General features: G+C 38.4%; 1 protein-coding gene across 2 annotated transcripts in view; it reads left to right on the top strand.

Moving 5' to 3' along the window:
• Positions 1-16,011, top strand: part of LOC135732745 (netrin receptor UNC5C) — a 165,595-nt gene that overhangs the window by 101,354 nt on the left and 48,230 nt on the right. For both annotated transcript variants that reach the window (XM_065251019.2, XM_065251020.2), the window contains exon 5: positions 7,499-7,679. In XM_065251019.2, the coding sequence (XP_065107091.1) occupies positions 7,499-7,679 (181 nt within the window). The remainder of the gene's footprint in view (positions 1-7,498; positions 7,680-16,011) is intronic.

A 16,011-nucleotide genomic window follows, 5' to 3' on the forward strand; every position in this document is an offset into this window, starting at 1 on the left:
CAACATTACACACTAACTAGGATTTTAAAAATGGGATCAGAAAGAACGTGACCTTTAAACAACTTACTTTCCTTGAATTATTAGGCCTGACTTCTGTGTCAGACCTATGCTGTGATTGGTCTGCTAGAACCCCTACCTCAGGAAAAAAATTAGCATCACATTTCCTCAATCACACTTCCACTTGCGATGTAAAAAACTAAATTTGACAATATATAACTACTCAAGCAACAGAAGTCACTGTCTATTTATCTCTATCACTGCTGATGCTTTTCCAACAACGCATACAAGAAGATTTTGCCTTTATAGGCTACACCAATAACATGCCTATTAGCGGTCTGCATAATTGCTTGTCTATGTGAACAATGCAAACTAATGTGTAGCCTATGGCGTAGAAATTAGGTCTGACGCAGAAGTATAAATCAGCCTGAAGACCGTATATTCATTTTCAGTAAGCTGAAGGATTTTGCCTAGCCAGATGGTTTACTGGAGTTTTAACTAAAGTACCTTTACATCAAAACAGCCCAACATTGACTAAAGTTCAGGTGTGTGATATTAGCGCAGTGAGAGTGCACACGTTCATCATTATCATGACGGCTGCATACGCCGCATACAGTAATTCACCATAGACCACTTAACACAGATGTAGAGTACTTCAGACCAGAACTCACCCCCCCCCCCCTTCGGTGATGGTTATATATTACAGCCGACAGCGGCGTTTACCCTACTGAGGGTCCCTTGATTGTGACTCTTGCTTGAATCCACGGTGTGCAATCTGCTGAGCCAAAGCTCATAAGAGGACGCAGGTTTCTGTCGGAAAATATGTGGGTTTAAAACGGTTTAGAAGTCTTTGCAATTGGCTGTTATTGTGTTCCCAGGTCACCCACCTGGAGTTCTGGGAAGAACAAGTCGAGATATATTTAAATGAGTTTCTCGGATGATTGCTTGTGGTAAGTGTGAGACGTATTTGACTGCCAACCTCTCCATCTGAGTGGCATACTTTAACACATTTCAAACCTTCACGCACGTGTTTGTTCGTTTCCCAGACTTCAATAATCCAAAATTCTTCTTGATGTGAAAAGTGTTTATTTTTCAAAATCAAATATCTGTCACATACACGTAAATACAAACATATATTCTACCACAAGAGAAAGCAATTATCTGAGAGATATTTAAATATTTCAGAAAAGTTCCTGATTGTTTTTCTTTGATGGTGTCTCTGCGTTTGTGTGAGTTTGCCCGGTGGGCATAAAAACTTTGTTTTGCTAGTAAACACCAACAGAAAGAGCAGGTGCGTGAAGAGCTGTTCTCAACCTCTTTCATCCTGATCCGCACAGACATTTCCACCGAGAGAAATCAGCCCGACCAGAAGCGTCTGTGATTGGTCAGAACCTGAGCTTCACAGAGCAGCAGACATTAGAGATAAGGCTGAACTGTCAGTCACGCTCGAACCCGGGCAGAAAGTCCATTAAAACAGTTTACACTAGCGTGAGATGTGTTAGCATTATACAGTCAATGTTTAAACACACATACTCTTTCTTTATTAAAGTATAAAGTCATCAAAACTAGATTATCTTTAGAAAATGTGATGCTTGCCTGTGCAAATGTTGTCAGTGGATTACAGGGTGGTAGCTAGGGCAGGGCTATGGTTGCTAAGGTGTTTTTTTTAGGGTTTTGTGGATGCTTAAGCAGCCCATTCATTTGCATATAAATTGTGCAATACATACTCCAAATTCCAATTTTGCATGCATATGATACACCAGTACGTCCCTTTCACTTAATACGGCACATCTTTTCGTGTCGTTTTATGTATTGGATGCCTCTTTTTTCAGTTTTTTTACCATTGTTGCTTGGGTTTTGGGGATTAGAACAACTTTTTGTTACAAAAAATGCTACCATGGTTTAAAAATAGACAAAATGTTGAGGAACCTATATATTTAATTACATCCTAAAGCAAATACCAAATCTAATCCCAAACCCAAGCGACGATGGTTTACAAAACAGAAAAAAATTGAGACACAAATACATAAAATGACACGGAAAGATGTGCTGTATTAAGTAAACAAGAAAGACTGGTGTATCATATGCATGCAAAATTTTGCACACATTTTTTACTGTGTGCCATTTATACGCACTTCATGAGAATGGGTTGGCTAAGGTGTTGCTTAAAGGGATAGTTCACCCAAAAATGAAAATAACGTCATTAATGAATCACCCTCATGTCGTTCCAAACTCGTAAGACTTCCGTTCATCTTTGGAAACACAGTTTAAGATGTTTTATATTTAGTCTGAAAGCTTGTTGACCCTTCATTGAAAATCTACGTACGGTATACTGTCCATGTTCAGAAAGGTAATAAAAACATCATCAAAGTAGTCCATGTGACATCAGTGGGTCAGTTAGAATGTGTTAAAATACATTTTGATCCAAAAATAACAAAAATTACGACTTTATTCAGCATTGTCTTCTCTTCCGCGTCTGTTGTGAAGCGCATGCCCGAGACTAAAGTCAAATGACTGCAGTGACGCGGCTGACGTGTTATCTGGTGCGCCCCAGCAGTTTTTTTTGTGCGCCCAGGCTTCGTTTACAGTCTGAGGGAGACGCAAGCTGTAAGTTTGAAAAAAAAACTTCGCAAACATGTCTGAGGCTAACACGTCATCCGCGTCACTGCAGTCACGTGACTTTAGTCTCGCGCATGCAAATTGGAATTTGCTGTAAATTTTCACACTGCGTGCCATTTATACGCACTTCATGAGAATGGGTTTGCTAAGGTGTTGCTTAAAGGGATAGTTCACCCAAAAATGAAAATAATGTCATTAATGACTCACCCTCATGTCGTTCCAAACTCGTAAGACCTCCGATCATCTTCGGAACACAGTTTAAGATGTTTTATCTTTAGTCTGAAAGCTTGTTGACCCTCATTGAAAATCTATGTACGGTATACTGTCCATGTTCAGAAAGGTAATAAAAACATCATCAAAGTAGTCCATGTGACATCAGTGGGTCAGTTAGAATGTGTTAAAATACATTTTGATCCAGAAATAACAAAAATTATGACTTTATTCAGCATTGTCTTCTCTTCCGCGTCTGTTGTGAAGCGCATGCCCGAGACTAAAGTCAAATGACTGCAGTGACACGGCTGACGTGTTATCTGGTGCGCCCCAGCAGTTTTTTTTGTGCGCCCGGACTTCGTTTACAGTCTGAGGGAGATGCAAGCTGTAAGTTTGAAAAAAAAACTTCGCAAACATGTCTGAGGATAACACGTCATCCGCGTCACTGCAGTCACGTGACTTTAGTCTCGCGCATTCAAATTGGAATTTGCTGTAAATTTTCACACTGCGTGCCATTTATACGCGCTTATTGAGAATGGGTTGGCTAAGGTGTTGCTTAATTTCCTTAGTCAAAAAGCCCATACCCATTTCGTATAATATTCATTCGTAAAATTTAATTTTGCTTGTTTTATCAATGTATCAAAGTTGATCAACCTTTTGTGCTGCTAATGCAATGCTATACCACTGTGCTAAAGGGAGCACCTTCACTACATCATCCATACAATTCTTCTACAAAACATATTTTTCGTTGAAATCATGTGAAGCATACACGTACAGTACATGCCTTCATGTATTACATTTGTATAACTGTGTGCTGAGATTGAGTTGAGATCCATTTAAAACAAGTGTTGTTTTGTCATAAATAACACAGTGATTTCTAATAAGCATGGTGAGACAACAGTAAGTGCATAATGAGAGTTTGTGTTCATATTGAAGCTCTTGGAAATAACGGTAGCACAAAATACAGTCATTTTTTAGTTGACCGCTGGGCTTGTGTTATATGTAGATGTAATGAGATAAAATGCGTGTGTTTGTGTGTGCATTTGTATGTGCAATGATGTGTAATGTGGGTGCCACATTTGTCACAGCTGGAAAGTGTGAGCGCCTGATTGGTTGAATTCCCCTCCTGCTGAGCCAATGAGAGGTTGATATTTTTACTCTGTTCCCTTCAGACGAGCTCTTAGCGGTGCGTTGGTGCTCCGCTGTGACAGACGTGATCTCACACGTATGCATATCTCTTTCTACTGATTAACACATTCACCTCTCATCTGTGTTTCTGTGTGAAAATATGTTGAGCTCCGTTGACGTTTCAATATATATTCAGACACAATATTTTTACTTTTTGCATGTAAATGTAACATACCTTTAGGGCAGATGTAAAAAAAGATGTAACAACCCACTGAAGGGCCTTGAAATATGTAGTGGTGTTCGATGCTCTGACATAATTTCTATTAAAACAGGAAGTTAGGGCAGGAGATATTAAGTGGCCCCTCCCCCTTTTAAAACAGCAAATAGTATTTAGTTTACCTTACAGCCGAAGTGCAGAATGATGTCATAGAAATCGTTGATCCATTTTGGTGGAAGTGAGAGACATTTTGAATGCTTGCAATCTTATATCAATGTTTTTGATCAAACTAGCTAAAAAAAAATTCATAATAAAAGCCCAAATATGTCATTATTATATCAAAATAAATGTGTTGACCTAAATAATAGAAACTTTCTTTATGTAACACTGCAGAGTTAAACTATAGGCCATAATTCGTTTCATAAATGACTTTGTATATTCTGTAATACCGCTCACTGTTGTTTAATCATTTACTTGTTTTAGTTTAAAGTTATCTAGTTTTCCTGACTTATCTGAAGCTAAGACTGAACTGAGAATCCATATTGTCATCTATACACCAACATATGATAAGATCTCCCATCAAACGTCTTTATCTTGGATCATATCACTGTGACTCTCATTAAAGCGAGGGATTGCTAAAGGAATCAGATTTGAGGCCAAAGAAAAAATATTAAGGGCTATAGCACTGAAAGCCCAAGGCTATCTGCACCCCATACAGGTGCCCATCTAGACAGCATTTTAAGCATCATAAAGTCGCTCCTTGATGTGAAGGCTGAGCAGCAAATGTTTCCTCCAAGACATCTCATTTCAATGAAATTTTAAATTGGCATTGCACATATATATATTTATATATATATATATATATTTTTACAAATAATGCAATTCAACAATGCACTGAGACAAATTGATATACATCCAAGATAGAGGATGAGTCCAGAAATATATTGCAATTCAGATAGCATACCTAATACAATTCTTACATGATTTTTACATTTTATATATACTGCAAATATATAGATTTAATGGAAAATTTCATGCACATGCTAGTTTGATAGGGCTATGATTATAAAAAATTGCAGTTGATAATGCTTATGTATTTGTATTTTGTATACTTTATTGTATTTGCCGGTACTGCTCTGTATTTACTATAACAGCTTTGCTAAAACGAATTTGAAAAGCATGTTTGCATCTGCTTTGTACTTTTTTGGTTTATTAGACAATGAGAGATTTACATTGGCATCATGCTAAAAGTGTCAGAGTCGATTGTTCAGATTTGTGGCCTATTTGGGTTTTTAATGTCGAATCATAAATTATTGCAGATGACATCAATGTTAAATGAGTAAATTAAAGTTAAATGTGTTTTATGGGAGTGTGTTTGAAAGCCATAAAACTAGTCATCCTTCTAAAGAGGAGGTTAGGATTTGATGCAGATCTTTCCACCTGCCTTCAAGCAATAAAATTTAACCGGGTCACCACAGTTGACCCTTTGCTGAGCTCCACCCTCCTGTTTGGATACTGTTGATAGCTCAGAGAGGCTTATTAATTTTAATGATATTAATTTCTGTTCAACATTATGGACTGCAAACATTGCAAACCAACTTTTATCATTTTAGTGAATAGTTAAATTACACAGAAACGTGATGGAAAAAATGGACACTCTGGGTTATTTCAACTCAGGGGTGGTCAAAAAGGGTCTTGTAATTTAACCTATGCCGAGTCGTTTTAACGCAAAATGCTGGGTTGTTTCCCTACTGAAAAATCCAGCTAAGACCAGGATTAGGTGGTAGCTGGTTGTAGCTGGTTTAATGTGGCAGTAGCTAGTTTAAGCTGGTCCTTCCAGACTGGCAAAGCTGGTCAAGCTGTTGGGTCAGCTGATCTTTCAGCCTGACCACCTAAGTCCAGCTAAACCAGCTTAAGTGACCAAAACACAGCTAGACCATCTAAAAAGTGACCAAAACACAGCTAGACCAGTTTAAAAAGTGAACAAACACAGCTAGACCAGCTTAAAAGTTACCAAAACACAGTTAGACCATCTTAAAAAGTGACCAAACACAGATAAACCGGCTTAAAAAGACAGGCTTAGACCATCTTAAAAAGTGATCAAAACACAACCAGACCAGCTTAAAAAGACAAGCTTAGACCAGCTTAAAAAGACAGGCTTAGACCAGCTTAAAAAGTGACAAAAACACAGCCAGACCAACGTAAAAAGACAGGCTTAGACCAGCTTAAAAAGTGACACAAACACAGCCAGACCAGCTTAAAAATGAACAAATCACAGATAGACCAGCTTAAAAAGACAGGCTTAGACCAGCTTAAAAAGTGATCAAAACACAACCAGACCAGCTTAAAAACACAGGCTTAGACCAGCTTAAAAAGTGACACAAACACAGCCAGACCAATGTAAAAAGACAGGCTTCGACCAACTTAAAAAGTGACACAAACACAGCCAGACCAGCTTAAAAAGACAGGCTTAGACCAGCTTAAAAAGTGACACAAACACAGCCAGACCAGCTTAAAAATGAACAAATCACAGATAGACCAGCTTAAAAAGACAGGCTTAGACCAGCTTAAAAAGTGATCAAAACACAACCAGACCAGCTTAAAAACACAGGCTTCGACCAGCTTAAAAAGTTACCAAAACACAGCCAGACCAGCTTAAAAATGAACAAATCACAGATAGACCAGCTTAAAAAGATAGGCTTTGATCAGCTTAAAAAGTGACCAAAACGCACCCAGATCAGCTTAAAAAGTGACCAAAACACACCCAGACCAGCTTAAAAAGTGACCAAAACACAGCTAGACCAGCATACTACACCAGCAAAACCAGCTAAAACCAAGCTGGGAGACCAGCTGAAACCAGATCACCAGCTTCTGCTGGTTTTAGCTGGATTTTTCAGTAGCGTTTGTTGGGTCAAATATAAACATTTTCTGAGTTAATTCAACTCAACGGCTAACCAATAATTTTTTTAAAGTGCAGAGACTGCAAATTATAAAAGAGAAAAGCCTCAATTGATAACAATTACAACTATCATGTCTGTAGTATTTACCGTGGTTCATTGCTGTATTAAGTTATCACCTCCACTATAACCTGTAGGCTTTAGAAATTATCTTATTAAACTGTTAAGATAAAACTTCTTTGACTACTTTCCCCTCCTTAATATATTATGCTTGCTATTTCCTTTTACTGTTCCCACATCATTTTAAAATCTTGGCTAGCTTAGAAGCAAATTAAAACGTTATGCCTATTACAGTACAGTATAAATGTGTATAAATGTTCTTCACGATAATTAACCTTGTACATTTTCTTATGTTTGTGTCTGTGTGCAGGTGGAATGGCTGAAAAACGAGGAGATTATCGATCCGGCAGATGATCGAAATTTCTACATCACCATCGATCATAATCTGATCATCAAACAGGCGCGGCTTTCCGACACGGCTAACTACACCTGTGTGGCTAAAAACATAGTTGCAAAGCGCCGCAGTACCATGGCTACAGTCATCGTCTATGGTGAGTATTAACCGTTACTGTTTACAGCATTTTGCGATTGCAGTTGTCTTTGTTAAATGGAACAAAATTAGAAATGTTAGAAATAATTTTATTTCCCAGTAACGATAAATAGAACAATATTGTTATATATGTACGTATAGAAACCCAAACCATGTCCACAGCACACATATCACACTTAATATAATAAAAAGCCCCTCCTCCCTGTGACTTAGCCACGCTAAAAACTTTTGTGGCTGTTTTATAAAGTTTTTATTCTGTTTATTTCTTATGTTTCTTTTAATATATAATATAATGGACTTTATTCGTGTTTCATGTCCTGTTTTGTACCCTACTTTTGGAAAAGAGCCATTATTATTTAGTTTCCTGTGAGGCTGTGCACCCTTCAGGGTCCTGCGTTCTCCGCTGTGCTTAATATTCCTCATAATATCAGGTCCTGCTGTGATAAATTGCTGTATGGTGTGTCTGGACATTTTTAGAGAAATGATTGTTGATTGGAGCTATGAATCATAGCCGGGTCCACAGAATCTGCATGCACAAAATTCCTCAGAAATCTGCAGGTTTCCACAGGATTGAAATGTCCCAAGAGCTTTTTAAATAACAAATAGTCTTTCATTTACATCTCTGCCATGATCGTGATTTGCAAGCTGTTTTTGCTGGTCGGAGACATTGTGGTGTGCGTGATGTAGGGATTGGAGACACAAAACGCCCAGCATCAGTGAGTTGATCTCAGGCATGACATTAGAGAGACTCATTGTCGATTTCATTAATACTTAAATATGTTTTTGTTTCTACGTAGAAATAAATATCCAAGAAGTTAAGGTTACTTGTTTTCCAGCTTGGCAGCACATCTCACATTGCTATTTAGACCATACAATAATGTGATGTGTCTGGCAGTCTTGTTATACAGATGTTCATGTTAAAACGCTTTACCATTCAACGGTTAGCACTTTAACATAATCCCTCCTTGTGTACCTGTGTACACCCCATTTTCCCCAATGATGACAAGCTATTAAACCCTTGTGTTGAGCGCTCTCTCAGATGCAGAAGAACTCAGATGCACGCTCCTTCTTCTTGTACATTTGTCAGACGTATCGCAAACCAGGTACTCCTGCATCTGAGAAAGCGTTCACACAATCAGAGTCAAGCACGGGTGAGTGTTTAATAGCTTGTCTTCAGTCTGAAAGAGAGAAATTGGCGGGCTTTTGAATCTGAAACGCATAGCTACTCTTTTTAGACCTACATTCCTAAAGCATGAAATTTGTCGGAGTTTTGAACTCCACTGAAGCAGTAAAGGGTTTTAACGTTGATGTTTCGACTCCAGACAGTGGCCTTTTGTTCTGTAAGTGCTTTATTAAATATGAGAGGATTTTGCTCTTAAAGCTTTGATATGCTTGGTCAGTCTTGCTCCTGAGAAAATGGTTTGATGTTTTCTGAACGATTTCTACTGCAATCTGTAACCTGAAGAAGAACTGAGCTGTTTTGTGTGATCTGCTAGGGGTCTGTGAAAAGTGGCTTATTTTTGGTTGTCTCAAGTCACAGAAAGAAATCATTTTTTGAGCTATGCATCCGGTGTGAATGCACTGCTATGTTTACATGGACAAAATTGTGTCAATCTGACTCAATATAATCCGATTGCGACATGTACCCTAAACATTGCAATCTGATTCAAATGTTAACCTGTACATTCTACATATATAATCCGAACCAAACGTCTGTGCAAGCACACAGCCAGGGTTGCCAGATTCGCATATTAAAAAACCCAATGGACATTCAAAACTAGCCCAAACGTGCCAATAACTTATCAACAAAATCCTTTTATCTTTGACCCTCAGAAAAAAATCAACTCGTGGAAACAGTTTAAACAGTAGCCCAAATTTAAACTCTAAAAAAAACTGAGGACTTGGCAACGCTGTGCACAGCATTTCTTGTCAAGTTCATGCTTTTATCTCTGGAATGGATAATGTACAAAGTCAAAGCTGAGTTGGAAAAAGTTGTTTTTAAGAATTTTTTAGATATCGGCAATGAGGCACGATGCTATTTTATTGTGTTATGTAGCCTAATGTTATGACAGTACACATAAAGCCTGCCGAATGTACAGTGCGTGACCCTATTACCTTAATAATGTGTGTTGCCATTTCCATTGCTATTGCATGTTTTTATGATGAGAATCATGTGATATGTAAGAGGTAAATATAAGACGTGAACTTAAGCACAGTTGTTCTAGAAAATAAAACGAATCACGCATTTACATGCATACTTTTCACCTGATGATTGGATCACAGATCGGACTACACCACCACTTTCAATAGGTATGTTTACATGCAACCAAATAATCCATTTGTAATCGTATTGATAGCTCAATTGTATTGAATAGCCTTCATGTAACCACCTTAATCAATACGATTGAGGTCAATCCGATGCTAAATTGTATTAAATGGGGTGGTGTACTCCGATCTGTGATCCGATCATCACGAGAAAAGTACGCATGTAAACGCATAAATCGTAGTAATTTCTCGATCGGATGCAAAAATACCTTGTGCACATGTGCAGAACATTTCATGTCTTATAATTACCTCTTGTTTACGTATCACATGATTCTCATCACAGAAACACGCAATAGCAAATCAATGGCATCACACATTATTAAGGTAACGTTAATGGGGTCACGCACTGTACTAAATTCTGCAGCATTCGTGTGTACTTTTAAAACATTAGGCTACTTAAAACAATAAAATAGCGTTGTACAATTTGAAAGTGAGTTTTCATTACCTTTATCTAAAAAATTTTTAAGAATAACTTTTTCCAACTCAGTTTTGACTTTTAGCCAGAGATAAAGTGAACTCAACGAGAGATGCTGTGCGCAGAGTAGCGTTGCCAAGTCCTCTGCTTTTTTCGAGTTTAGATTTGGGCTACTGCTTACACCAGTTGTTTTTATTCTGTGGGTTAAAGATTAAATCATTTCGTTGATTAGTTATTGGTATTTAGCCTGTGGACCGTCATTGAGATGCTTTTTGGCTAGTTTTGAATGTCCATTCGGATGGTTTTGACACGAATCTGGCAACCCTGGCCGTGCGCTTGCGCAGACGTTCGGATTCTATCGAATGTGCATGTAAAAAACATTTTAATCAGATTGCAATGTTTAGGGTAAATGTAAACTGTACTGTCGTAACCTTCAATCAGATTAAATTGATTGGATTGACAAAATTTTGGGCATTTTAACATAGCCAATATGATTTGAAATTTGCATCCAATCGACCTCAATCTTATTGATTAAAGTGTTTACATGAATCAGGGTTCCCACGGGTCCTTGAAATCCTTGAAAGTTTGTGATATTGGGTAAAATAATTCAAGGCCCTGGGGAGTTTTATAAAATATGTTTAGATACAGGTCATTGAAAGTGCTTGAATTTATTTTATGCAAGAGGTTTTCTGGAAAAAAAATCCATATTCTTTTCTGTGTAGTATTGGATAATATCATTAAAATTCTAGACTGTTTAAGCACACATGCTTTAAATGTTTGCTTTAAATGCTTATATCTTCTGTATGTGAATCGATTTATACCAAAATGCTTTTTTGCTTAGTTGTGTTTGACTAAGACGTATGTAACTGTTGTTCCCTGAGAAGGGAACGAGACGCTGCGTCTCCCTTGCCATACTTCCTGCATCCCTGTAACGCTGTCTTTGGCAATATTTCAGATAGCGATATACTTCTTGGCGCCCGCGTCACCCTGTCTTTGTCGTTAGGCCTCACCATTGGTTGAATTTGATATACACATTCAGACGCACTTACCCCTGGAGGCGTCCCCAAAGTGTCACCACAGTGACGCAGCGCAAGCTCCCTCCAAAGGGAACTGTAACAATGTATCTTAAAAGATAACACAATGTAACTTTGCTCTCACTTGAAATGTGTACCCACATTTAGTCCTTGGATTTGAGGGTATTGAACCTGGAAAGTCCTTGAAAGGTCCTTGAATTTGAAGTTAACTAAGGTGTGGGAACCCTGATAAAGGCTTTTTAATCCGATTACAATAAAATTACAAACAGATTATTTGGTTGCATGTAAACATAGCTATTGTCAGGCAAGGATATTTTTAAGAACATTACTTTTTATTTTTTGAGATTTTGCCTTGTGACGTTGGAGTGTGTGCTGTTCACTTAAGTTAAAATATTGCTGCTATAACTTTTTTAAGGCTGCTGATTGACCAATATGGCTTTATGGTTAGGGTTGTATCGCCACCTGTTGGTTTGGCATGCTCTTTACAGCGCTTCATAGCGTTTTTGCGTTTCATGTGGGCGAATATAGTTTTAAAAACTTGCATGTGATTTTTTTTAAAGAGCACCTATTTCATTGCAGATGACCAAGTTGATCAATTAACTTTGCCAGCGTAATAATTTACGGTAAGAACAGAAGTGTTAAACAAAGTTACTTAATAATAAAAAGTTTTAGTATTTTATACCTGTTAAGTCAGAGAGAACTATGAAACAGATTTTAGTCATCAGCCTGTCAAGTGTTCACAGAAAATATTATTTTTTTCTTTTTTTAGATATTTTGTCTGTTGTGAAGAATTAAGAAAATTCGTTTTGCGTATGAAAATAATGATTTCTAGTATATTCTTTTGATTTTGGGGTGACGTATGAGCAATGCATGTTTGGTGACAAGTTTGTCTCCAAAAACTCCCATCAGCTTAACCGTCCACCTTTATATGTCAGCATGAGAGCGTGTAGATCTTGTGTTTATATGCACTGATCAGAGAACAGCGCTGTGATGCTCTATAGACGAGTGTTTTCACCCCCATGGGGTTTTGGGTGTTTTGGTGTGTGCCACGTTTTTCATTCGTAATCTCCTCTGATCAAAGCCAGACTGTGTGTGTGGGAATATCACAGATGCTATCACATCCTTTAGAAGCGATCAAGGCTTTTCTAGAGCGCTTCTCCTGCCATCATCTCTGCCTCATCAAAGCAGATTTGGTGACTCAATGTTTTTGGGTTCGGTCGCCTTTCCTCACAGATGTCATGCTTGGGATCAACTCGCTAATGCTGAGCGTTTAGCTTGCTTTGGTGCGAAAACAAGCCGGTGTCAGTGTCTGTATGATTCGTCACTGTGGGTGTTGTGTTGTGCAGTCAGAACACTAAACCTACCAAACATCTAACATCACCCGGATCATCACCAATAACACCTTAGCAAATTCTGCTCGGTCTTTTACTGAGAGAGAGAGAGAGAGAGAGAGAGAGAGAGAGAGAGAGAGAGAGAGAGAGAGAGAGAGAGAGAGAGAGAGAGAGAGAGAGAGAGAGAGAGAGAGAGAGAGAGAAAGAGAGAGGTCTGAGGTTAAATGTAGGTTCTGGAATGACTTCTGCTCTTTGACTTCTTGACCTCATAGCTCTTAAATGATAAGATGAGAAGCAAAGGGAGGAATTGACTTTACAGCTAATCCACCCTCCCTCTCTCTCTCTCACACACACACACAGCTGTGGTTTCAGGACCCGTGTGAGTGTGTAAAGGGAGTGTGGAAAGTTAATAGTGTGTGCATGTGTTCGTGTGTGTGTGTGTGTGTGTGTGTGACGGGGAGTGTGGTAAGTTAATAGCACCTCTGGGAGTGACACAGTTTAAGAGTTTAAAAGCTTCTGTGTCTTTCACCGGAAGACTCGAATGGAAGCAGCATCACCTCTTTACTACAGCAATGTGTGTGTGTGTGTGTGTGTGTGTGTGTGTGTGTGTGTGTGTGTGTGTGTGTGTGTGTGTGTGTGTGTGTGTGTGTGTGTGTGTGTGTGTGTGTGTGTGTGTGTGTGTGTGTGTGTGTGTGTGTGTGTGTGTGTGTGTGTGTGCGTGTTTGTGTGTGTGTGTGTGTGTGTGTGCGTGTGCGTTTGTGTGTGTGTGTGGGTGTGTGTGTGTGTGTGTGTGTGTGTGTGTGTGTGTGTGCGTGTGCGTGTGCGTGTGCGCGTGTGCGTGTGCGTGTGTGTGTGTGTAAGTAGGTAAATGAATCCGTCTGCTGGAATATAAACTCTCACATACCAAACACAGCTGCAACACACAATCTATCTGTTACTGTCTCCTCATTCTCTCTCTCCCATTCTCTTTCTGTCTTTCATTCTGTTTCTCATCCTGTCTTTCATTCTGTCTCTCTCATTTTGTCTTTCATTCTGTGTTTTCCTCATTCTGTCCCTCTCTCATTCTGTTTTTCACTCTGTCCCTCTCTCTCATCCTGTCTTTCATTCTGTCTCTCTTTTTTCATTCTGTCTTTTATTCTGTTTCTCTCATTCTGTCTCTCTCTCATTCTGTCTTTTATTCTGTTTCTCTCATTCTGTCTCTCAATTCAATTCAATTTTTTTTCAATTTAAAGAACTTTATTGGCATGATTGTGTCACTTACAATATTGCCAAAGCATTATACATAAAACGAGAAACATACAATAACACAATATTAACAAACATTAAGGTGCAATTAAGCTAAGGTGCCGGGTGATGGATGAAGTACTACTGCAAATAAAATAAAATAGAATCAGAGGATATTTACAATATAAAGTAGACTTTGAAATATAAACATATGAAGTATACAAATGTACATTTATGGAGGCAGATGAGAGGTAAAATAAAAATACTGTACAAGATCAGGGCTGTGGATTATTTCTGATGGTGTGTAACTGATAAATGAATTTAGCAGCAGCTGATGGGTGTCTGTCTTCCCCCAGTAACATCTTCATTTGATCTGAATCTGAAGAGTTATGAAACTCTGGTATGAGCTTTGAGATTTTGTCAAAGTGTTTTTCTCTAAGCTCTTTATATTTACCACAGTAAAGGAGAAAGTGTGTCTCTGTCTCGATCTCACCACTGTCACAATGGACACAGATTCGCTCTTCTTTTGGGAGCCATGTTTGTCTATGTCGGCCTTTCTCTATTGCCAGACTGTGATCACTGAGTCTGTATTTAGTGAGGATTCGTCTCTGCTTTACATCTCTAACAGTGGAGAGATATTCTGACAGACTGTATTTTCTGTTTAGTGCCCGATAACATTCTAGTTTACTTTGGTTTTTACTTTCATTATCCCAATGATCCAAATATAAAGTTTGACTTTCTTTAATGATTTGGTTTATTGTGGTTTGTTTGCGTTTATTAGTGCTGGTCTGGAGTTTTAGAGCCAGTTGACAGATGGGACTGGTTTTAGGTCTCTTCTCTTGAGTTTTAAGGGCTTCATATTGAAGTGTGTTCGGGGGACTTGAGTTTAAGTGTGACCAGAATTTAAGGGAGCGTTTTTGGATGTGTATTATTAGGGGATATCTGCCTAATTCAGCCCTGCATGCATTAGTAGGTGTTCTTCTCTGAACTCTTAAAATATTTCTACAGAATTCAGCATGCAGGGATTCCATTGGATGTTTGTCCCATTTGGAGTAATCTGTTAGGCATTGTGGAGCCCAAACCTCACAACCATACAGAGCTATGGGCATTATTACACTATCAAATATTTTACACCAAACTGTAGCAGGAATGTCTGTTTGTTTAAATTTGCCTTTGATGGCATAGAATGCTCGTCTAGCTTTCTCTTTAAGTGCATTTACCGCGAGACTAAAACCGCCTGATGCGCTGATTTTTAACCCAAGATAGTCATAGTGTAAGGTGTGTTCTAGTGCAGTGTTTCCTAGAGTAAATGTGTATCTGTTATCCTGTAATCTTGCTTTTTTCTGGAAAATCATAATTTTCCAGAAAGTCTCTCTCTCATTTTGTCTTTCATTCGGTTTCTCTCATTCTGTCTCTCTCTCATTTTGTCTTTCATTCGGTTTCTCTCATTCTGTCTCTTTTCATTTTGTCTTTCATTCGGTTTCTCTCCTTCTGTCTCTTTTCATTTTGTCTTTCATTCGGTTTATCTCATTCTGTCCCTCTCTCTCATCCTGTCTTTCATTCTGTCTGTCTTTTTTCATTCTGTCTTTTATTCTGTTTCTCTCATTCTGTCTCTCTCTCATTCTGTCTTTTATTCTGTTTCTCTCATTCTGTCTCTCTCTCATCCTGTCTTTCATTCTGTCTCTCTCATTTTGTCTTTCATTCTGTGTTTTCCTCATTCTGTCCCTCTCTCATTCTGTTTTTCACTCTGTCTCTCTCTCTCATTTTGTCTTTCATTCGGTTTCTCTCATTCTGTCTCTCTCTCATTTTGTCTTTCATTCGGTTTCTCTCATTCTGTCTCTTTTCATTTTGTCTTTCATTCGGTTTCTCTCCTTCTGTCTCTTTTCATTTTGTCTTTCATTCGGTTTCTCTCATTCTGTCCCTCTCTCTCATCCTGTCTTTCATTCTGTCTGTCTTTTTTCATTCTGTCTTTTATTCTGTTTCTCTCATTCTGCCTCTCTCTCT

The sequence above is a fragment of the Paramisgurnus dabryanus genome, chromosome 5 (genome assembly GCF_030506205.2).
Source record: "Paramisgurnus dabryanus chromosome 5, PD_genome_1.1, whole genome shotgun sequence".
NCBI classification, from domain to species: domain Eukaryota; kingdom Metazoa; phylum Chordata; class Actinopteri; order Cypriniformes; family Cobitidae; genus Paramisgurnus; species Paramisgurnus dabryanus.